General features: G+C 47.2%; 1 protein-coding gene across 5 annotated transcripts in view; it reads right to left on the bottom strand.

Annotated features, from left to right (window-relative positions):
* SLC12A3 (solute carrier family 12 member 3) overlaps positions 1 to 21,919 on the bottom strand; it is a 39,294-nt gene extending 17,375 nt beyond the window's left edge. For 4 of the 5 annotated variants that reach the window (XR_010920602.1, XR_010920603.1, XM_067552088.1 and 1 more), the window contains exons 1-13: positions 21,572 to 21,919; positions 19,006 to 19,152; positions 16,457 to 16,532; positions 15,785 to 15,880; positions 12,972 to 13,111; positions 11,023 to 11,133; positions 10,031 to 10,142; positions 7,723 to 7,853; positions 5,963 to 6,047; positions 3,393 to 3,547; positions 2,611 to 2,718; positions 1,568 to 1,691; positions 222 to 323 (exon numbers count right to left, since the gene is read on the bottom strand). Coding sequence is in view for 3 of the 5 variants with exons in the window: in XM_067552088.1 (XP_067408189.1) it covers positions 222 to 323; positions 1,568 to 1,691; positions 2,611 to 2,718; positions 3,393 to 3,547; positions 5,963 to 6,047; positions 7,723 to 7,853; positions 10,031 to 10,142; positions 11,023 to 11,133; positions 12,972 to 13,111; positions 15,785 to 15,880; positions 16,457 to 16,532; positions 19,006 to 19,152; positions 21,572 to 21,874 (1,690 nt within the window). In the remaining 2 variants the exon portion in view is untranslated. Of the gene's footprint in view, positions 1 to 221; positions 324 to 1,567; positions 1,692 to 2,610; positions 2,719 to 3,392; positions 3,548 to 5,962; positions 6,048 to 7,722; positions 7,854 to 10,030; positions 10,143 to 11,022; positions 11,134 to 12,971; positions 13,112 to 15,784; positions 15,881 to 16,456; positions 16,533 to 19,005; positions 19,153 to 21,341; positions 21,467 to 21,571 lie in introns of all 5 variants that reach the window. The other variant, XM_067552114.1, reaches the window with a different exon arrangement.
* Positions 21,920 to 22,280: the final 361 nt, after the last annotated feature.

Genomic DNA, 22,280 nt, shown 5'->3' with positions numbered 1-22,280 from the left:
AACTGAAGATTCTCCTCATCTCCTAATCACCACGGATCCTCCAAGGGTATCATTTTGTCCAGCTCAAAGAGCTTCTTACAATGAAACTACGGGGCTAGCTCTCACGCCCTGCTCTACTGCAGAGAGTGACCCTCCAGCCTTGGAAAGCTCAGACCCCTGAAACTGCCTCAAAGCCAACAAGGTGGGCCTAGCGACCGAGCAGCAAAGCAGCGAGCACTCACCCGGCGAGTTGGTAATGGAGGCGTGGAAACAGCTGAAATTGATGAGTGCGTAGGAGCACAGGAAGAAGTTGGAGATGATTGGGGCAATCGTGTTCAATTCAGCTGCAGGGGTGGGAAAGAGATGGATGGCTCATTAGCGCATTTGCTACACCCTGGCCAGCCTAAGCCTCTGAGAATGGGAGAGAGGTAAAATCAAGGAGAAACTGCGACTGCTAGCAGCAAAATATCTCCAATGGCCAGTGATGGGACACTGGATGGGGGAGGGCTCTGAGTTATTACGGAGAATTCTTTCCCAGGTATCTGGCTGAAGAGTCTTGCCCACATGCTCAGGGTACAACTGATTGCCATATTTGGGATCAGGAAGGAATTTCCCCCCGTGTCAGATTGGCAGAGACGCTGGGTGGTTTTCACCTTCCTCTACAGCATGGGGCAGGGTCACCTGCAGGTTTAAACTGGTGTATATGATGTGTTCTCTGTAACTTGAAGTCTTTATCCATGATTTGAGGACATCAGTAACTCAGCCAGAGGTTAGGGGTTTATTACAGGAGTGGGTGGGTGAGTCTCTGTGGCCTGCATTGTGCAGGAGGTCAGACTAGATGATCATGATGGTCCCATCTGACCTTAAAGTCTATGAGTTTATTAGTCTATGAGAGCCCTGGCTAATTGTTCCAGCTATTGTAGGGATTTCTAAGGTGGCTATCAACATGGTATCTAAGAGCCATTGGATACGACTTGGGCTTCTAACTCTCTCTTTCCCTGCGTATTTGTTTTGGAAGGACTCTCCCCCTAACATTAGAAAGCACGTGGGGAAGGATTAGCCCCTTCCATCAAGATCAAACGCCAGCTAAAAAGCAGCAGTGGTTTAACACATGCCCTGCTGAGCTCACTGCTCCTAGAAGGGAATTATGCCCAGGGCCGATTTGGCTGTTCCAGTTTCAGTACAATTGGAGAAGCAGCCGCCAGAATCTTCTTGCTGAGCCAAGGACACGACTCTTTTAGATTCAACATATTTCTGACCTTCCTGGAACAAACTCTGGGCCTGATCTCCCCTCGCCGGGGTGTAACTCTGGAGTCTCTCCACTCTAGACGAGCCAAGCAGTGTGAAGCCGGTGTAAGCGAGGGCAGAGGTAGGCTCTCACAATCTACCTTGAGCTCATCCTTTGGTATAATATAGTTTTATCTTCTGGCCTCCTCTGTGCAGAAAACCTGCAGCCATTTTTTATGCCACGGTGGAAGAAGGCAGTAATTTGGTTTGACAAAGAAACGGCCACCTGGCACCACACTGATCATTAATCAGCCTGTCGAAAAAAGGAGAGAAAACTACCAACTGGATCCAGCTGCCTTACCGATGAGAATGAATCCCACGGCTATTATGTAGGTCAGCAGGTAACCCCTGATCGGCTCTTCATTCTTCCCATAGCCCTTCCCAAAGAAGCCAATCAGAGGGTAGAGCTGGTCCTTGCACAGGCACTGTGGAGAGAAATATATGTCAGCTATACTTGACAGGCACTGCGGGCTAGTGGTTAGAGCCGAGAGTCAGGGTCATCATGGAAAACAGCCTGGGAATCGATTGAACTAGGATTCAGTTCCAGGCCCTTCTACTGGCTCATTATATATGCTTGGCCTTCCGTGGATTCACTCCAGATTTGCAACAGTGAGAGAACAAAATTTGGCCTCCACTCTAGAGGGTTGTTATATTTTTAGAACCAGTTTGCCCGTTCCTGCTATCAGGGCCCCTTCACATTGGAAAAGCTACTTGTAATAATGCTGACTTTCATCCCAATATCGGTGGTAACAACCCTAGCACAGACCTTGGATTCTGGTGACGGGGCATTGCCACCCCGATGGCGCTATGGAACAGGCAGGAGGGGTCACCTTAATTATCATAATTAATAACATGAACAAAAGCAATGGCCTACATTTTGCCTCATTGATACTCTTGCAAACCCACTGAAATGAAAGAAGCCACATGGGAGTGACTGAGGAGAGAATCTGGCCCATTAGGATTACCATAAGTAAGAGCAAAGCCAGGGGGAGAGCATAAAAAACTAGCCATTGTGCATATCCCCCAGCTCATGGGCTGCACTGCATGGTGGGATCAGGTGGGACAAAGATCCAGGCAAAAATCACAGAAGCATCAAGAGTATCAGATTAAAGAACATGTCCAGAAAGCTGGTAATTTCCAGTGACGCATTGCGGGGCCTAAATATGGTGATTACTCGGCTTGTTATGGAACTTACAGTGCCTACGTGTGGGGGAGACTCAGTCTGTAATTACAGCTCTGACATTCCAGTGACCTGCTAGCTTGCCAGGGACTCATATTTATTATATAGAAGGAAGACAGTCCTGCAGACGTTTTCGTGGTCCTCTTTGCATGCCACTGTCTCACCTGGAAGACTTTGGGCGCTGAAACCAGGCAGGCCAAGGCTGAGGAGAGCGTGGCCCCGAAGATTCCAGCTGTGATCAGAGGGGCAAATCCAGACACCATGCTCATACTCTACAGAAAAACAGGAGGAGATGGATCACTTCAGCATCACCCTTGTCTCGCAGCCTGGGCTTTTCTCCCTGGAAGCCTCAGACTCTGAGCCAGCATTCCAAGCTCCTCAGAGCACAATTTATTAAAGCCCCCCCCCAAAAAATCCCTCCATCAAAAGAACCTTATTAAGGTTGCAAGTTCAAGTACTCAAAAGGTAGGAAGTGCCAGTATCAGACTGCCTGTGCACCCTTAACTCAGCTCTCTAATGTATATACGTTATAACACAGTCTTTCATTACATGGTCACGTGGCTATTTTGCCCCCACTGAACCCCACCTCATTCACTTCAGAGGATGCTCTGGGGCTGAATCAGGGCTGCGCAGTGAAGGATCTTGGTGTCCACAGGACCCCTTCTCATTTGTTGCCATTACTTGTTAAAGAGAGAGAAAGCAGCAATTCAGGCAACCATCCTGTTACCCTCGGAGGCTACTGGCTGCGGTGGGGTGTGACTAATATTTCTGCTGTGAGGGGCACTAATGCAGACCTAACTGATTAAAGCAAAGGAACTGGAGGTAGGGCCAGGGGTGAGAACCACCAGCCCTCAGCATCTTATGATTTTCTGCACCTCGGGCCAGAGTGACCAACCCAGTTTGAGGCTTCTAGGCCATGCTGCTGAGAGTACCAGAGAGCCAGTACCTGGTAGTAATTGCTGAGTCCATAGTGACAGCTCTGCTTCTGAGCACACTCGGTAAAGTTCCACCCATAGCCACAAGCGAGTCCTTCACAGCCCAGGAAGCCAGCAGGAATGGAGTCGTTCAAGCTCCCGGAGGCATCACGTACCACACAGGCACCTAGGAAGGAACAGTTCCGGTTCACTTCCCATCTGACTTTTCCACTATGGTGCATAACACCCAGATGCAAATGTCCCTGAGTAATTGTAACCCATTATTGGGTGTGTGTTACAGGTGCCCTTCTGGGCCTGATCCACAGAGGGTATAAATCTGTCAGAGTCCCCATCTAGAGAGCTTTAGTTCAAGCAGTTGCAGCTTATGCTTTCCTCTCTGGAGGCCCTTTGTTCAATCTCCAGTGGTGGCCATCACAGACTTCCCATTCATTTTGCCCAGTGTCTCAAGTTACTGACTGCTCCTGGAATTAACCTGTACTTATGTTTGTTTTTAAAGTAACTTTCAGCTTTATCAGACATGTCCACGCTGTGCAGGCATCCAGCCAGCACCTCCAAAAGCCCCCAGATCCTGTGCCATGGATAGTTCACACTGGGCCCAGTGTCAAGCCTGGGTTGGATTCTTTGGAGACGGCAGCATCGCCACCCTCGAGAGGACAAAAACCCTGAATCAGATCTCAAAATATCGTGAGATTAAAAAAAAGAAAATCATCAGGCTATTATTTTATTAGTCTGTCTTTTGACTGTTTAACTCCCCTCTACTCTTCTGGCTACCTGAGTGTCAGATCATCTCAGGATGAAACGTCAACTGTTAATGCACACAAAAATGCACGCCTCTCCCGGGCTGCTCAGTGGAGCTACGGGAACGGCCATCCATTTCCTATTACTGCCTTGACCATCCTCCCTTGCCTTACTGCCCACCAGGGTTCTCTCCTTGTTTTGACCCTACAGCACCAACTCCCTGTCTCCAAACCAGTGCTTAATATGTGATGAAAGAGATACTGGTGCTCAAGCAATTTTTTTACTTTCATAACTGATGCGGCAAGCCCAGAGGTGCTGGGACTCAGCCCTGGCACAAAATAAGCACTGTTCCCACAGCTTCTCAGACTTCTCCTCTGCTCGGATCACAAGCAGAGAAGTCCCAGGGAAGCAGAAGTCAGGGAAGTGTTTTGGCTAAGTCCAGGGCCTTGGACCCTGCAGCAGCTTGTCCCAGATACTCCCCTCTCCCCCTTTCCTCCCATTGCCCCAGGATTTCTCCTCTGCCCAGATCCCAAGCAGAGCCATCCAAAGCCAGCAGGAGGCAGGGAAGTGTTGTGATGGCAACCAGGGTCCTTGACCAGAGCCTCCTGCTGCCCCAGGACCCTCTCTCTGTTATAGGGCCATGCACAAAGGCTGGGCTCAGTGGCAGGAGAAGTCTGTGTCCTTAGCCCTGAGGCTTTTATAGAGTTCTGCCTAGCCCTGAAAATCACAGGATCAGATGAGCTTCTTGCATCAACACAATAGCTTCTCCTGCAGGCACCCGTATCCCATGACTTGCAACCAAGTGTGAGAGTTGGCAACACTTCCTTGGCTGCTAGGAGAGGATGCTCCTCCCCACCCCCACCCCCAGTCGGGGAAGCTGCCACCTGACCCCTTCATCACCCACCCTCATCACTGTCCACTACAACCCCTGCACCACTAAATCTGCCCCCTTCTCCCTCATCCTCCCCACCCCCTTTCACTGGGTCTTTGCTGCTCCTCTCAGTCCCTCTGTCCTGTCCAGTTGCCCAAACCATAGGGAGCAGCTATTTAGTCTGGGGGCCTGGCATCAATCCAGTGCTTAATCTGTAATGAAATAGGTCCTGCGGCTCAAGCATATGAAAAGCAGCCTCCGCTCCATGTGCAGATAAACTGTAGGGAAATGGCAGCCATCAAGCTGGCATCAGCCCCATTGGCAGAAGGAGAGACGGGGGCATTTTGAATAAGGGAATACTTAGGTATTGGCGACTTTCATCGTGTTTTCACGAAACAGGAAATTAAACCACCCCCAATTGGTTAGGGATGCAATAAAATTGTGAGAGTTGGCAATGCGGAGACAGTCCCTGTTGGGGTTGTTCCAAAGGCAGCGGCTGCGAGACCAGTCGCTATGTGTGAGATGGTGCAACCCTTCCTTGGTGAGAACTTGCTCGCCTCAGTAACTGCATCATGTAAGTACTTATTAATACGAGTAAGGACGGCAAAAATCTAGCACTAAAGCTGCAACAGTCAAATCCGGTATCCATTTATGTCTCCTGAAGGCTAGCTAAATGCTCCCATTGCCTTCCCAAACCCCAACACCACATCCAGCCACAATCTCCTGCTGCAGTTCCCTCCTTTCCCCGGCCCACCAGCCCCTCTACATTTCCTCATGCACGCTCCTGGTACCGAGAATAAGAATGGGTATCTGAGACATATTGAATCAAAGTGCCTTGGGCCCCAGGATTCCTAATGACTGGGAACTGCCCCCCGCCCTAATGAACATGAAAGCATTTAATTAACCATGGACAATTCATAATATGTCACTTCCCCATCACCCCCATTGATTGAGTTTCTGCAGGTTACTTACCGATTGTAGCAGAGATAAGCAGATAGGATATTGTAGTCCAGAATATAGCCATCAAGGTGCCTTTGGGAATGGCTATAGCTGGGTCCTAAACAAGGGAATCACAGAATTACACAGCAGCATTCCATGGACACCACAAAATTACCTTTCATTTTTGTAACTCTAAGAAGAAAAAACGCTCATAGATACTCAAAGAGCACAGTACAACTTTCAACCTGATATTTGCATTGTCCGGAGTCTGTATTTTTTAACCTGCTGGGTTAAAGTCCACCTTCTGTGCTAGATGTTTGGACAGGAAGTGGATTGATGGGCTGGGTGGGTTGGAAATCGCAGAGTGTGGTGTACTGAATGTTGTTTTAATCTACTTAAAGTGACAGCGACAGACGATATTGAAGGCACTGGCATCATCTGGGAAGAAGCACCACAACCAGTGAGTGACTCTAATCAACAGAGAAACTGGACTGCCCAATGGGTCAGTGGCACAGGAGGAACTAAGATCTAAAGTAAGGTAAGGCCTACGGTACAAAATCAACTAAACAGATGTCAGGATGGACACACCCCACAGGCGCCAGAAATGGCCCTAACCTTGAACTTTATAAACATGTCATCACAGGGGAGGGTGTGATCCCTGGTGAATGAGGAAGCAAAGTTGGGAGTTAGGCTGTGTGAAAGCCTGTTCGTCTGTGTCTATAACTTGTTGCTCTCGTCATTAATAAGCCCCGCCTCTTTAAGAAGGACTGTGATTCCACATATCATGCAACCTAGACCCTTGGATCCAAACAGCCCCAGAACTTTGGGGTGTTCGGAATGCCAAACCAGATCGCCCATATATAACCGAGTCAGCCAAACTATCTGAAATTGGTTTGAGATGCAAAATGAGCTGGGAATCTCCTAAGCCGATGCTCTTTGGAGAAATTTCCAATCATTCCTAATCTGCAGCTAGCTCAAAACTTCTACAAGAATGGTCTCCCTCACATTATTTTGGCACTCATGCCCCAGGTAGGAAGGGCAGAGACCTGTGGAAATGAAGAAACAAAGTTTACCAAACTTTCCCTAATCTCAAAAATAGTTCATCTTATTGCATGGGCAACTGATTTATCCAAATCAGTTCAACCATTCTTGTGCAATAAATGTAGATAGCCCAGTATTAATTCTAGTCTATTCTATTTAGAGTCTTGTAGTGCATCCATCACTGAGCAATCCAATGCCTCAATCCTGCAAGAGACTTTGGGCATTGGATCCCTGAGTTTACATCACTGGGCCTCTATATGGGTGACGTGGGCCACACTTACAGAGCAGCTTGCAGGATCAGGACCTAAGAACCTATTGAGTAGAGCTAGTTGGAAATTCAGTAAAAAAAAAAATCCAAGAACATCTTTTGGAATTTTGTATTAAAATAAAAAAAGTCAATCAGTTCTGTTGATGGTCAAAAAACAAGTAAAACATTTGTGATTTTTTACAATTTTTTTTAATTTTTACTGTTCTTTCAAAATTAGGATAATTTTTTTGAAAATAAAAATATTTGCGCCAGCTCTAAAACAGAGATCGACCAAAAAATTATCCAAGTAAAGCAGGACCTGGATCAAAACTGTGCCTGGTCTTGGATTTACAAAATCAAAAGCCAATCAAGGAAGTTCTGTCATCCCTAGAGCTTTCCCATTTCTGACACACAGAGCTTTACCAGCATAACCTCATTCCTGCCTATAGCACTCAGCCTCTGCCTCTTGTCCTTGGGATGCTGGCCAGGAGTAGTAAAAACCTACCTTCAAATCACCTGAAATGTTGGCTCCAGCCAAGATGCCAGTCGCAGATGGAAAGAAAATGGAAAACAAACCAAAGAAGCTGCCGTCGGGTCCACGCCAATTTGGCACAAAGTTCTGAGCAAAAATGTCAGCTGGGGAGGGGGAAAATATTTTTATATCAATTCCAGTCTACAAGATTGTTTTTATCCTGTTTCTTTCATTTTAAAGGCAATGGTTGAAACGGTAGCTGCAGAGACAAACTGCTATTGAGATGTAACCTTGCAAAGTTCTATTGTTATTTATATTGCACCCTCAAATATGCTGCGTGTTTTATTGTCATAAAGTGATATCAGAATTTCCAGTCTAAGACCCTGATTTTGCAAGTAGATATGTGTCGGCAAAACCACTGACGTCCAGATTTTTAAAGGTATTTAAAACCATTGCTCTGCTCCGTGTTGCAAGGCCCAAGTGATTTAGGTGGATAAGTTCCAAGTGACTTTGGAGTCCAAATACCTTTAAAAATCTGGGTCTGGGTTCCTGCACTGGTGTATGGATCTGCCCATGCCAATCTGATTGTAGAATCAAGGTCTACACAGACAACACAAAGTCTAAGGAGAGCTGGGAAAGGATGCATCATGAGCTAATTTCTTGTTTGCTCTTCTTGTTACCCCTCAATCTATTATAGGATCAGGCCTTAAAATGGACAGTGGATGAATCCAAATTAAAGATACTTCTGGATATAAAAGGATATTCTGCCACCCACCACCTGTCTGGAGATTGCGATCCAGAGGATTAGAATTATTCCCGCAGCAATGGAGTAACTCTCTGAATGAAAGAGAAGCATTTCATCACAGCCTTAATTATCATGGCTGTTTCATCCACTGATCCATCAAACTCTCTCCGCGATAAGCCCTTTCCCTGGCAATAAATGGGCATTCTGCGTGACTGCAGCAAATTGCCAGGCTCAGCCTATTCATTTTGATCCTTCTAATGTCTTAATTACCATTTATTCTTTGACAAATGCCAGCATATTTTATCCCCAGCAGTGAAGACACCTGAGGCCTAATTTTCAAAATGCTGAGCATCCACTACTCCACCTGAAATCAATGGGATCTGTGGATGCTCAGTGCCTATGAAAATGAGACTCACGCAGTACTTGTATGCTTGGTAAAGGACACCCACAGGAAATCTGGGATCACCATGGTCTTCCACTTTTTACTCAGAATGAGAGTCCAAAGCGGTTTGCATGGCCGCGGGTTGAAACATGTACTGGACTGGATTCCCCACCACCTGGGCTGGGCCCATCTCACGCACACTTGCAGAAGCATTCATCTATCTGCCCCTGGATGTAGATCCTTATGAGCCTCCAGCATCTTGCATACATTCAGCAAAAGAATAAGGAAAGCGGGACAGTCTTATTCGCTACCACACAGCTGTTACTCAGAATAAGCAGGTCATAGTGAGATGCTATTTTCCCTGCAGGAACGTCACAGACTGTGTGAGATACATTTCCGTTGCATGCTGCCCTACTATAGACTAATTGTGATCAGCCAGGACCTTGGGAACAAAGCAACCACATGGAAGCATTCAGTTCAGGGCTGTACTATAGCAGTAATCTACATTTGTAAATAAGCCATAATCATACTGGCACAGTAGCACCATGCTGATCCAAAAGCCCCATAATCCACACAAAATTGACCTCTCCACCAAAATGGAACAGCAGAGATTATGGTGAGATCTCAGAACACTGAGACTTCCTCATTTTGTGACATGTGCTGGAGAACATTTACTAGCACATTATCATAAATAAGAGTCCAGTGGAATGGAAAACTCAGGTGCAGCCTTAACTGTGGTTTTGTTCCCATTCCACCATCATCATTGGAATTAAACTCCAGTTGACAAAATAAATGTATACACTGAAAATCCATCCTAGCCAGTTTATGTACATATCTGGCCCCCATCACCGTAGCATCCAAATGCCTCACAACCTTTTAATGTATTGATCCTCGCAATGCCTCTGTGCGGTAGGCAAGTTCTATGATCGCTATTGTACAGATGAGGAACTGAGGCACGGAGACTGTTGCCTGAGGTCACACAGGAAGTTTGCTGCAAAGCAAGGAGTTGAACCTGAGTTTTCCCATTCCCAGGCTGCCTTCGTAACCACTGGACCACACTGCCTCTTCTGGTAGGGAATGCATTTGTCTTCCTCTTTGACTGTTTGTTGGCTTACTCGCAAACCTCATTCATTCATGCTGGCTTTCCCAGCCATTCATGAGCACTAGTAAGTGTTGCCTCCAAACTCCTGCCTCGAGTCACCACTGGGACCTACCTCGGTAACTGAAGAATCCTTTTGCCTGCTTCTCCTCGGAGGCTGGAATCACTGTGCCCACTATGTAATTTAAGAAGGAAATCATGATGACTACGAAGAACAGCACCTGTGCCTGAAAGACCAAAAGAATCCAGCTGAACAATCTGCTGGCTGAGTACTTGCTGCAAACTCTGCACGAGGGGCTGTAGTGAAAAGCACACGCGGACAACTCCTACCTAAGTTTCACCTATCTTCCAACTGGGAAGCTGCAAACAGTCGCCCCAAAGCAACATTCTGCCCTAGTGTCTAGTAGGTCAGGGTAAGTAACCTGTGCATTCCTCCCAAGCTGCAGTGCTGCTCTCTATCCCAATGCGAGTTGGTGCAAAGGTGTAATGCATGCTGTACTCTCCCCCAATATCTCTTCCGTACCATGTTTTCTGCCCCTCCAAAATTTGGGCCCAGCTGGCTCTCATCCAATTCCTCAGACTGAGCTAGGCATCAGTTCTGGCTGGACCTGTACTACAAGATGCAGCATGAACTTTGAGAAGTGCCTAGCACAGTCTGCCGTGTTTGTCTGTCTCTCTAGGTTTCCTTGGCCAGCCTGCTGCTATGGCCAGCTAAAGGAGACAAATAGAACTTGCAGCATCTGAATAAATGAACCAGGCAAAGGGCAATATTGAGGCAAACACATTGATAAGATTCAAGAGAGATTTGCATATTCATATGAATGAGAATAGTGTCTGCAGTTGCAACAGTTAGAAGAAAATTATACCTGAGCTGACAATGCTTATGCTTCAGGGTAAAAACTGATCAACAGGAGGGGTCAGGAAGAATTTCTCTTGGTGGTAAGAACCTTGCTATTAGGTGCATTATTGGAGGGAGGGTGTGGCTATACTATTCCCTGAAGCAACTGGCGTTGGGTGCTGTTGGAGACAGGATAGTGGGCTAGATGGACCATTGTTGTGTTATGGTATGGAAATTCCTAGGTTCATCCTAACAATTGAAACCATTACCTTTGCTTCCCATTCCATTCCAGCCAAGGAAATCCCAAGTAGCAGCGTCACCGTGATGACCCCAATGATGCGGATGTCATTTGTGGGGTCCACAATGGGTGAGTTATGTTCCTGAGAAAGGAAGCCAAAGTCAGCAATCTGCAGTTCTGGAAGCTGATGGCAGAGTTGACCCTAACCATTCAGACAACACCCAATTCCTTCACTTCCCTCTGTCTTTCTGTATTTTTAAATTCCTCTTCTTCTTAAAAATGAATAGAGAATAATTATATAAGGGGCCTATGAAGCCATCATTCTTTTGTACCAACATTCAACATACTAAGTCATTTCAGTAGGTGGGTTACCTTAAATCAGGTTTGCCAGGCATTTTCTAGACTTATTTTACATTAAAACATGGACATACTATTGACTGTGAGCTCTTCAGTGCCAGGGCTGTCTTACTATGTTCCATATAGTGCTGTGTGAACGGATGGGTCTACATAATTTTGAGTACGTTAAAGGTAAAGATCTGTAAAGTGACTTATACCTACTAACTAAACAGCTTTAAAAATGATATTTAAAACAAATTTGAGTTATTAAACAATTTCCCATTTCAAATCAGACAGAAACATGCCGTATGGAACAATCCTGAACTGGCAAATGTGGAGCAGATGAGCAAATAGGGAATTGCCATCTCTAATTTCCATGATTATCGATTGCTGTTGATTATTGTTGTTTAATGGTTGGTTATTGATTTGAGTATTGATTCCTAATCAGTGGCTATAAGTGATTCAGTCATGTATCAGCTATTGATTATTAATTTGCTTATGGCAGGCAAGTAGACAGAGGTTTAGGGGAAAGAGGAAGAACAAACACAGGTTTTTTGTACAACTAGATTTACTGTTGGTGGCATGACAGTTGTTGGCCTTTAAGAGGGACTTCAATGTTGACAGGGTACAAGTCCTTGAGGGTGGGATCAGGGGGCACACCATGAAACAACTCTGATCACAGGCGCTGACTTTTGGTTTTGCCAGTGGGTGCCCTACCGTGGCTCCACCCTCCACCCAGGATCACACAGGGGCCAGAGGTGGCAGGCTGTGCCGGGACACGAGCCCCACTCAACCATTCCTGATCCGGCCCCTGCTACCGCCGGGACTGCGGGGGAGGGGGGTCATCTATGGGCGGCAGGGCAGGATTGGGACTGCTGGGGGGGAAGGGTCCAGGGCGGCGGGGTCAGGAGGCAGCACTCTGGGGCTCGGGATGCCCAATTTTCCAGCCAGAGGCCCAAACCACCCCATCCCCATCCCCAGCCCCAGCCCCAGCCCTAGCCCAAGCCTAGCCGGGCTTCCTCCGGGACTTACCTGCAGCATGGGGTCAGAGGGAGCCCGGCTGGGAGGTGCAGCCACGCACATGCCCTTGCCGAGGGAGGCACAAATTAATGCAGGTAAGAGGAGGGGAGGCACTGTAGGAGGGGTGGCCCCAGCCCCCAGGTGAGCAGCAGGAGCTGGTGGCGCTGTGTGGGAATGCACAGTGCAGCAACCAGCCTAACCCTAACTCCTTGAGCTGTTGAGAGTATTTTTGTTACCGGGGGGGGGCGGGTGGACATGGCTTGAGAGTTGGACCCCCTCCCTGGCTGGGTGCTGCCCCGAGGCTGCCAGAGGCTGGAGCAGGGGCCTGGGGCCAGAATGACACAGCCCTGCCCTGCTGGAGCAAGGAGGGGCCGCCCAGGGAAACAACAATTCACAGCTGATTGATTTAACCTGATGAAATCAAACAGCTAATCAGCAGCCAGGTGGGTGGGGTAAGACACACTGCAGCCACAGTCTGTGGGTGAAACAGCTGATCGGCAAACTCCACCAACAGCCAATAACCCCGACTGTCCCAGTGGGTGCTGAGCACCCACTATTTTTTTCGGTGGGTGCTGGGGCCTCTGGGCACCCCCAACGTTGGTGCCTATGACTCTGATTCCTTACCTGGAGCAGATCACGTACAGTTTCTGCAAAGCCCACCGTGTGCATGGCCACCGCCACAGCATTCGCAAAGGCAAATATGAGACCGATGGAACCACCCAGCTCTGGACCGAGGCTTCTTGAGATAAGGAAATACGTGCCACCTAACGCGCGCCAGAAACATTCTACTGAGTAAATACACCACACGCAGGATCCCCATTGCAGTACCTGAGGTGATCACAGATATTCGGGAGCCAAACTAGATGCTCTTAATGACTCTTTGCCCTCCTCACAAGCTAATTACACGTAGGACACTATGGCCTGTACGGCGGATGCCTACTTACACCCAGGCACGCTATGTGTGCGGACAGTGGCTTTATGGCAAGGTGAGTGACAATGACACAGGGAGATTGGATAAGATGCTCAACATTTTACAAGGCAATTTATCAGGATCTGAAGAACATCAGCATTCAGGGAAGTCTGGATCTGAGGTTTTGGATCAGGCCCGCCTCTAATTAAAAGCATGAATTTTGAGCTAATAAAGAATCACTGCATAGGAGAAGGAAGAGTTTGAAGAGAGACTGGAACAGTGACTTAGAACTAGTCAGGGGCAAACCCTTGAGAAGTCGGCATGAGGGAACTAGGTGTAGAGAAGACAAAACCAGGCTGAACCTCTAGTTAACACTTCAGAGATTTCATATTTCAGTTTCACCCAGGACTGCCCCCTGGCCACAGATGCCGCTGCAGAGGCATGTGAACGTCCTGGCTGAGCCGCTGTCTCTCCTCCCAGCGTGGGCCGAAGCAGAAGAGACGGAAGAGGTAGCTTGAGGAGATGGTGGCCCAGGGTTCTGGCAAGCAGGGAGCTGGGTCTTGGGATCCCAGGGGCCAGAGTCCAGGAGAAGCCACCTCCCCTCCAGACAGTCACTGACAGCTTTTCTCTCTGCTTCTTCCCCCATCTCCAAGGACCGGCCCTAGGTGAGAGGCACCACCTTGGACCTGTCCCACTCGGGAAAACAGGGCTGACCAGGCCCTCTCCCCCTTCCTCTCTAACTAGCCGGGACCTCTCTCTTCTTTCATCAGAGAGACTGGGACCAATCTGGGACTTCTCCCCATCCCCTCCTACTGGAAAGACCGTCCCCATTCCCAGCTCCCTGATTCCCAGGATCCCAAGCCACCATCTCCTCACATTGCCTCTAGAAGGAGAGATGGCGGCTTGGGAGGACCTACATGTGCTGCATGGAAACTCAAAGGGGAGGAAACGCCATGCACATGCACACCTTTTGGAACATGGCCTCTGCTATTTAGAGAACCTGAGCCCCGTCCTAGGAGAATTCTGGTTGAGCCCCTAATTTCACCCAGTGATTCCTGAATCAAGTCCGATAACTTGTGGTTGAACTACAACATATCCTTTAGAAACGAATCCGTTTTGATTCAAAGAATCCAAGTGATGGAGAATCCAACACATCCCTGGGTGAGCTGGTCTAATGGTTAGTCACCATCTCTGTTGACAAATGGCCTCTTATTTCCAGTTTGCGCTTTGCTGACTTCACTTCCAACCCTAAAATGTTGTCACGCCTTCGCCTATTAGATTAAAGTGCCCCCTTGTGTCAGATATCTTCTCCCCACTAAGTACTCATAGACCATGACTAAATCACCTCTTAACCGTCTCTTTGATAAACTAAATAGATTGAGCCAGTGCTTAATTTGTCCAGGGCTTGCTGGGGCTGAGCCCAGCACCTCTTGGCATGGCAGTTCATAGCCCCAGCACCCCTGGGCTTGCTGCCTCAGTTACGAAAATAAAAACATGGCTTGAGCCCCGGCACCTCTTTCATTACAAATGAAGCACTGGATTTGAGCTCCCTAAGTCTTTCACTATAACGCATGTGTTGCATCCCACAAATGAATTCGTGCCGTTCTTCTCCAAACCCTCTCCCATTTTTTAACATCCTTTTACAAGTATGGACACCAAAACTGGACGCCAATATTCCAGCAGTGGTCTGCCCACTGATGTACACAGAGGTGTTCTCTATCCCCTGCTTTATTTGCCCCTATGAATACTTGCAAGTATTTTGCCCACCATCATACTGGAAGCTCATGATCTTTTGGTAAGATGAACCCCCTAACTTTCTTGAGATGCATCAAGCACCGTATTGGGAACAGTCGTGTCCAAGGCAGAGAGGTGAGGGGCAGACTACATGGCCTAAGACAATGGTTCCCAACCTGTGGCTTTCAGAGTGGCCTAGGACTCCCCTCCCGCTGGCTGCAGAAGGGAGCCGCTGCCTAAGTACCCAGGCAGAATGTGTTACCAGTGCAGGCTCCTTGCTGCAGTCAAGGGGACGGGAGATCAGCGTTCCCGTCCCTGGCTGCAGCAGGGAGCACGGCAAAGAGCTTTGCCTGGGTCTCTAAGCTGTGGGGTCCCTGCTGGAGCCAGAGGGAGGGGAGCACTGATCTCCCGTCCCCCTGGCTGCAGAAGGGAGCTGCTGCCTAGGGACCCAGGTGGAGTGCACGCTTCCCTGCTGCAGCCAGGGAGACGGAAGATCCTTCTCCCTGAATTCCTTCCCGCTGGCTGCAGTGGGGGGGAAGGGAGGCTGCTGACAGAGACTGGTGGCCCTTCAGGGTTGTAAAAATTATATTTGTGGCCCTCGAGGCAGAAAGGTTGGGAACCACTGGCCTAAGAGGTCTTTTCCATCTCTTTTTTCAGTAGCACTTAGCAGCGCTGTATCCCGGGTCAGTAAGTAAAGCACCAAACCGTGAGGGACTGAGAGGGAGCAGGAATGAGCGGTGTGTGATGAGAGCTCACAGAAGGAAAACAGGAGCGGCTGGGTGCCAAACGCTACCTGATTTCACTTTGCCATTGGTGGAGATGGCGGAGATGGACAACCCCGTTATGCTCGTCACTGTCACAGACATGAAGATAATCAGCCATGTGAGTGCTGCAGAGAAGAGGAAATAGATTCACTTTGTTGCTTGGTGAAGAAAGCAATACCTCCATCTCTGACCCTGTTCCTTGGCGCCCCAGACTTCGATCCATAAAATCACCCTCCCCTCACCCCACTTCTTCTGTGATGTCTACAAGGGCCCATATCCTCTGCGGAGCCCAATTTCTGTACTGCATCTGTCTCTGCCTATATCCCTATCCCGTCTTCTCCATTGCTGTCCCATAGACATGAAAGCCCAGATTTTTAAAGGTCTTTAGGTGTTGCTGAGCTACATGTTACAAAGCCTTACTGATTTAGGAGCCTACATCTTATTTTCCAAAGAAATTTAGGCACTTAGGAGCTAAAATCCCACAATCAATGAGATTTAGGCTCCTAAATCAGTTAGGCATTGCGACAGGGGTGCAGCAACCCCTGAACATCTTTAAAAATTGACCTAAGAACATTGAAGAAGGAGAGGCTGTTTTCATTGTGTCTTATACAGCACCAAGCACCCTGCCAGAGCTTACACTTACACAAATTATATCAAATCCAATTGATACTGGTAGCTATAGAGAATGGAGATGCACCTACCAATTCCCGCCTGTGCCGTGATCCAGGGCAATCGCAAATAGAGAATCACGCCCCAGATGTTCAGCATGCAACGGATCTAGAAGGAAAATGGCAGTGTTCATCTCATGTGGTTGTCTGCACAGCTGACAGTACATAACAATTATAGAAACGGCAGAATTGCTGGCCCAGACCCATGGTTCCTCAAGTCCAGTATCCAATCTGCAATAGTGGCCAGTGCCAAATGCTTGAGATCCTTGAAGTGGAGTGACCTGCCCACAGAAAAGTTTCTTCCTAATCTCTTTCAGTCAGAGGCTGATTTATGCCCTGAAGCACGAGGCTCCATTTCCCTTGTAGACTTTTTCAAATCCTTCCTATTGTATCTCTGGTATGTTAGTGTTATCCTGCCTAGCTCTTATCTAGCACTTTTCTTTGGTAGATCTCAAAGAACTTTACAAAGGAGACACTGAGTTAACTTTACATTATCTCCATTTTGCAGATGGGGAAACTGAGGCACAGGGCAGGGATATGACTTGCCCATAGTCTCCCAGCAGCAAAGCAGGGAATGGAACCCAGGACTCATGAATCCCAGGCCAGTGCTCTGTCCGCTAGGCAGCACTGCCTCCCAGTGCCTAGTAGTATTAGGAATCCTGCTACTCTTGGCCTCAGTGATCTATCTGTTTTAGTTACTCCATTGCTGTATCTGAGCGCTTCACCATCTTTTAATGTTTTTATTCTCACAACACCTCTGCGAGGTAGGTCAGCGCTGCTATCCCCATTTTCCCAGTGGAGAATATAAGCACAGAGAGACTAAGGCTATGGCAAGCTGGGGTGTGACTTGCCTGCTCATGCTCGAGTATAAATAGCAGTGTAGCCACGGTAGTGGCAATGCAGCGGGAGTGAGCCATGCAGAATACATAGCCAGCCAGCCAAGTGTTCAGACTGGAAATAAGGTGTACGTTTTTAACAGTGATGGTCATGAATCATCGGAACCGTTTACTAAGAGCTCTGGTGGATTTTCCATCACTGACTATTTTTAAATCAAGAGTGGATGTTTTTTTCTAAAAGATCTGCTTGTATAGAAGGTCTCTGGTCCATGTTACACAAGGGGTCGGACTAGGTGAGCGCAATGGTCCCCTCTGACCTTGGAATCTATGAACCTGAAACTGGTGGGCATGTACCCAGCTTGGCTCACCTGTGCCTTCACGTGCTACTGCAGCTACACTGCTATTTATACACTCACTAGCTTGATGACAGCTAGGGCAAGTATGTGTACCCCAGCAGGGGAATCACACCCCTAGCTTGTGATGTAGATATAGCCTAAGTGACTTTCCCAAGATCACAGAGGCAGTCTGTGGCAGAGCAGAGGATTGAACCTGAGTCCCCAGCACCCATCCTTCCTCTCTACTTTGATTCTCCCCCTCTGATACCTTGTGGCAATGATTTCTACAGGCTCGTTGGGCATTTCTTTGTTATTTTTGAATATGTCATTTTTCCATTTTGTTGAATGTCCTTTTTGTTCTTGTATTATTAGAAAGGGTTAATAAAAATGACTGATCTACCATCTCTAGACAATTCATTGTTATATAGACTTTTATCATGTCCCTCTTATCTGTCTTGTCTCTAATAACAGTCCCAATCTTTTCAAACTCCCTTCACATAGAAGTCTTCTGATGCCCCTAATTATTTCATCAGTGGTCTCTGAACCCCCCTCTTTCTGTTGTATGCTCCCTGAAATAGGGTGACCAGAACTGAACAGAGAATTCCAGGTGAGGGCATCTGATTGACATATAATGAAATGAACATATTTTCAGTATGACTTTTTCCATCCCATTCCTTACACCTCCTAACCATTTGTTTGGTTGTTTTGTCACCGCTGCTGCACCTTAAGCAGAGACATCCCTGAGCTTGCTACAAAGATACCCAGGTCTATTTGCAAGTAGATGCAGTCAGGTTAGATTCTAGTAATGTGCAAGAATTATTCAAATGTTTCCTTCAAACTTATCTGCTACTGCCCTGCTACCATAGTATTTCAGCACCTCACAATCTTTAATGTACTTAAGCTCACAGCAAGGAAAGTGCTATTATCTCCATTTTACAGGTGAGACACTGTGTGGCTCTGTAATGCACAGAACACCTGCAGCAGAACACAGAACTGAAGCTGGGTCCCCAAAGTCCTAACCTGACACCCTATCCGCCGGACCACCCTTCCTCCCTAGTTACAGCACCTGCCATTTGTCAAGTTTGACCTTCATCTGCCATCGTGTTGCTTAATATAATGGGTTATACTGGGTACAAGGTATCAGGATTGCATAGATCTGTTGCACCAAGATATTCTGAAGCAGATGGATTAAACATTGAACCCAGGCAGAAGAAGAGTTCTGCACTGACTTTCAAAGCTAAGACATTACCCGGTGTATAGTTCCACTGAAGTCAGTGGGATGGCCTGAGGAGTGAGCTACAACTCAGTGAGAGTGAAGGTGGCAGGACCTAGCAGTACATGAACTGCTGCCAGCATAGGGCCCACATGGCAAGGTCTTTCTTCTGGTCTGTAGGCAACAAAAAAAACTTACCATCACCCCTTTCACCCATCCAAATCGGACAGGCTCTCCGAGAGGCTTTTCCCCACCCTCACCACCATCTTCCTCAGCTGTTTCTTCACTCAGGCCGTTACTTCTCTGGGGCTCATACACTGGGTTGTGGAGACAGCTATTGTCTGACTGGGAAAGCAGAGAGAAATCAAGTCACAACAGGGCACAGAGATGGGACAAGATGTCTGGGAACATATTAGACCTTGTCCATTTTCCCCCTCCAGTTAGAAATTTTTAATCTTGAACATCACTTCTAGAGGTAAGCAGAAAGTTGTGCTAACGAGGCTTGTCAGTGCAGGAATGGTCTCCCACTGCATGTCTGTGCAGCACCGAGCACCATGGGACCCCGATTTCAGTTCACACCACCATCATGCAAATAATTAATAACACCACCACAAATAGATGTTCACTTCTGCTTCTTAAGATACTGTAAGTCAGAATGTGCAAATAATAATATTATCTAGCTTGGATATAGCACTTTTCATCAGCAGAGCAGTAGTCGCAGAGGTGGGGAGTGGAGACTTTGGTTTTTTACCTCCACAATTAGTTAATCTTTGTACAGTGCTGTAAAAATATAAGGAACTCTGGGAGAGATTTTCAAAATCTATCTGTCTTAAGGACTGGCACATCCCCCATCACTATAGTATCTGAGCACATCACAATCTTTAATGCATTTATCTTCACACCATCCCAGGAGGCAAGGAAGTGCTGTTATCCCCATTTTACAGATGGGGAACAGAGACAGAGAGATTAAAGGCCAGATTTTTTAAAGGTATTTAGGTGCTTAAAGATACAAGTGATTTCAATGGGATTTAGATGCCTGGGTGCTTTTGAAAACTCCTAGAGGCAGCTATTGGCATCTTTAGGTGCCTAAATACTTTTACAAACCTATCCCTTAGTGAAGGTGGCAGCATACCTGGAAAAAACAGAGTTCACAGCGCTCAAGTGCCTAAAAAGGAGCTTTCAACAGCAGTGTAAGGACAACACAAACATCTCCGGGCACAGAGGGCGACATGACAGCAGGTTTCAAAAGGATAGATGTGCACAGGTCTGTTCACACACCTCTGCAGTCCTTTATTGCTTGAATCTGTGCCTTGCTCTTACACCTCTTCCAAATAACTTGAGTAAAGGCACTTGAAAGACCTTGTTTGAAATGACTGAACCTCCATGACTACTTTCTCAAGAGCTAAGGCAATAGAGTATGGGGTTCTGGGTTGGGATGCAGAGAGATACTTGTATGGCCAGAGATTTTACGGACCATGTAGATCTCTTCCCCCTACAGGCAGCTCCTCCAAATAAGGGGCAGTTTAGGGAAAACTTGCACTGCCCATAGTCATTCTGTTTGCTGGATAAATACAGGATGTAAGTCTCTAGGTCCATCAAGCCAGGAAGTTTCAGCAGCACTAATTTCACTAAAAATAAAAACCCACAAACACACCTGTTTGCTGCAAGGTAAAGGTAAATGGCCATAACTGTGCAGAGAGACTTCAGCAGCATTCCTTTTATCCCTCAGGAAAGGAAAGGAAGGGCCAAGGAAACATAACCTCACACCACCATTTGTGGTGCGGATTCATGGGCAGAGATCTCAGACCTGGCTTTGTTAGGAAGCAACTGATTTTTGCAAGTCCTTTGACAGGTCATTTATTTTCTTTATTTGCTTGAATTTATAAAAAATGCTAAAAAGGGATACCTAGTTACGTGTTCTCAGCACCCTTGCTAAAAATTAAAAATACATCCTAAATGCACAAAGTTAAGGTCTCACACACACACACACACACCCCCCCAACCCCATCCTGATGATTACACTTCACTCCCACTTCTTGCCATGCCTGGAGGGAAAATATGCTCTGAAGATAATCAGATATGGGATATTTTGGACCAAGGAGGGGACAGATTCCAAGGCTGAAGACAGACAGATTTCATTGTATGTGAACGTGATGAAAGCAAGGTCATGTTATTATAGGAAAGCAGAAAGGTTTCCTTGTCATATGCAGTAGAATGTCATAGACGAGAGAATATTGTGGGCATGAGGGTATTAGGCCACAATATTACCACACATTTGTTTTAGGTTCAGTTGGGGATTATATATTTTACAGCAATATTCATTTTTCATCCTAGAAACCAGTGTGATTTACCCCAACTTCTCATGGCAGGGACACAAGCTGATGGAGTCATGAGCTGACAATCTGCCTGATATTTCAGTCTCAACAGCCAACATTTTCTCCTGGTAGGAACAAACTGCTCAGCATTCAGAAGTTGTAGCTGTCAGCCATAGAGCTGAAGAACCTTTTGCAGTGATCTAAAGCATCACATTTCACCTTTGTTGTTTGTTTGCAAATAGTTGAAGAACGGATCACGATTTCCACTCATTGGTCACAGTTACTCAGCGCCCCTTTCTATGACCCGTGTTTGCGGAAAGCTCATTTCAAAGTCTGTTTTTCTTCTGCGGGGACAAAGATAGGATACATACAGAGCATTTGCTACACACATATACTATGACACTGCTTAAGTAAATCAATGCTAGATACAGTTCTGCTACAGGGCTTACCTTCAGGAAGGAATGTAGATCTGCCAGGGTGGGCCTAACTTTCTGGGTTTCCCCCGAGATCTTCGTGTTGGCATAATGTTCATAACTAGGCACAACATCAACCGTATTGTAGCCAAAGGTCCTCATGTAGAAAGTGCTGCTGTGGGTGAGATGGCTGGGATGGGGAGTGTCATAGGTGGCAGCATCTGGCTGTCCATAGGGAGGTTTGCCGCTGTCCTCGGTGCTGACCAGGGTGCTGATGGTAAACCGGCCACTGGACTGGGCCGAGTCGACCATCAGTTCTATGGCTGGCAACTCCGCCATTTCATCCCTGCTCTTCTCTCTGCCTGGGTTCCTCTCAGCCAAGAGATGGGGAGGCTGCGATGCGATAGGCAACACCCAGGAGCGTATGGAGACTTTATACACAGCGAAACCAGAACGAACCAACTGGCTCCCCACTTAATCAATTACTAATGGGGAAAACTAATTGGCTTGAACCACCCAGAGCTGGTCGTGGGAAAGAATAGCCTGAAGGGATATCAAAATGCCTGTTACCAGAATCGCTAGTTCCCAATGCCTGATCGGGCCTGCGATAACAGATCTGAGATTAAGTCCCAAGGACAGATCAGTGGGAGAATGTGAAGTTATGTTTCCCCTGCAGCCTAACCAGGTACATTCTGTTCCCACTACAATTTGTTCATTAAAAACAAAAACAACACATCTCTCCCTG

Source organism: Emydura macquarii, unplaced genomic scaffold (genome assembly GCF_026122565.2).
Source record: "Emydura macquarii macquarii isolate MOO-44397 ecotype Brisbane River unplaced genomic scaffold, CSIRO-AGI_Emac_v2 contig_295, whole genome shotgun sequence".
NCBI lineage: Eukaryota > Metazoa > Chordata > Testudines > Chelidae > Emydura > Emydura macquarii.
Note: the sequence above shows the minus strand (reverse complement) of the source record. Positions and strands in the feature narration are given on the sequence as shown.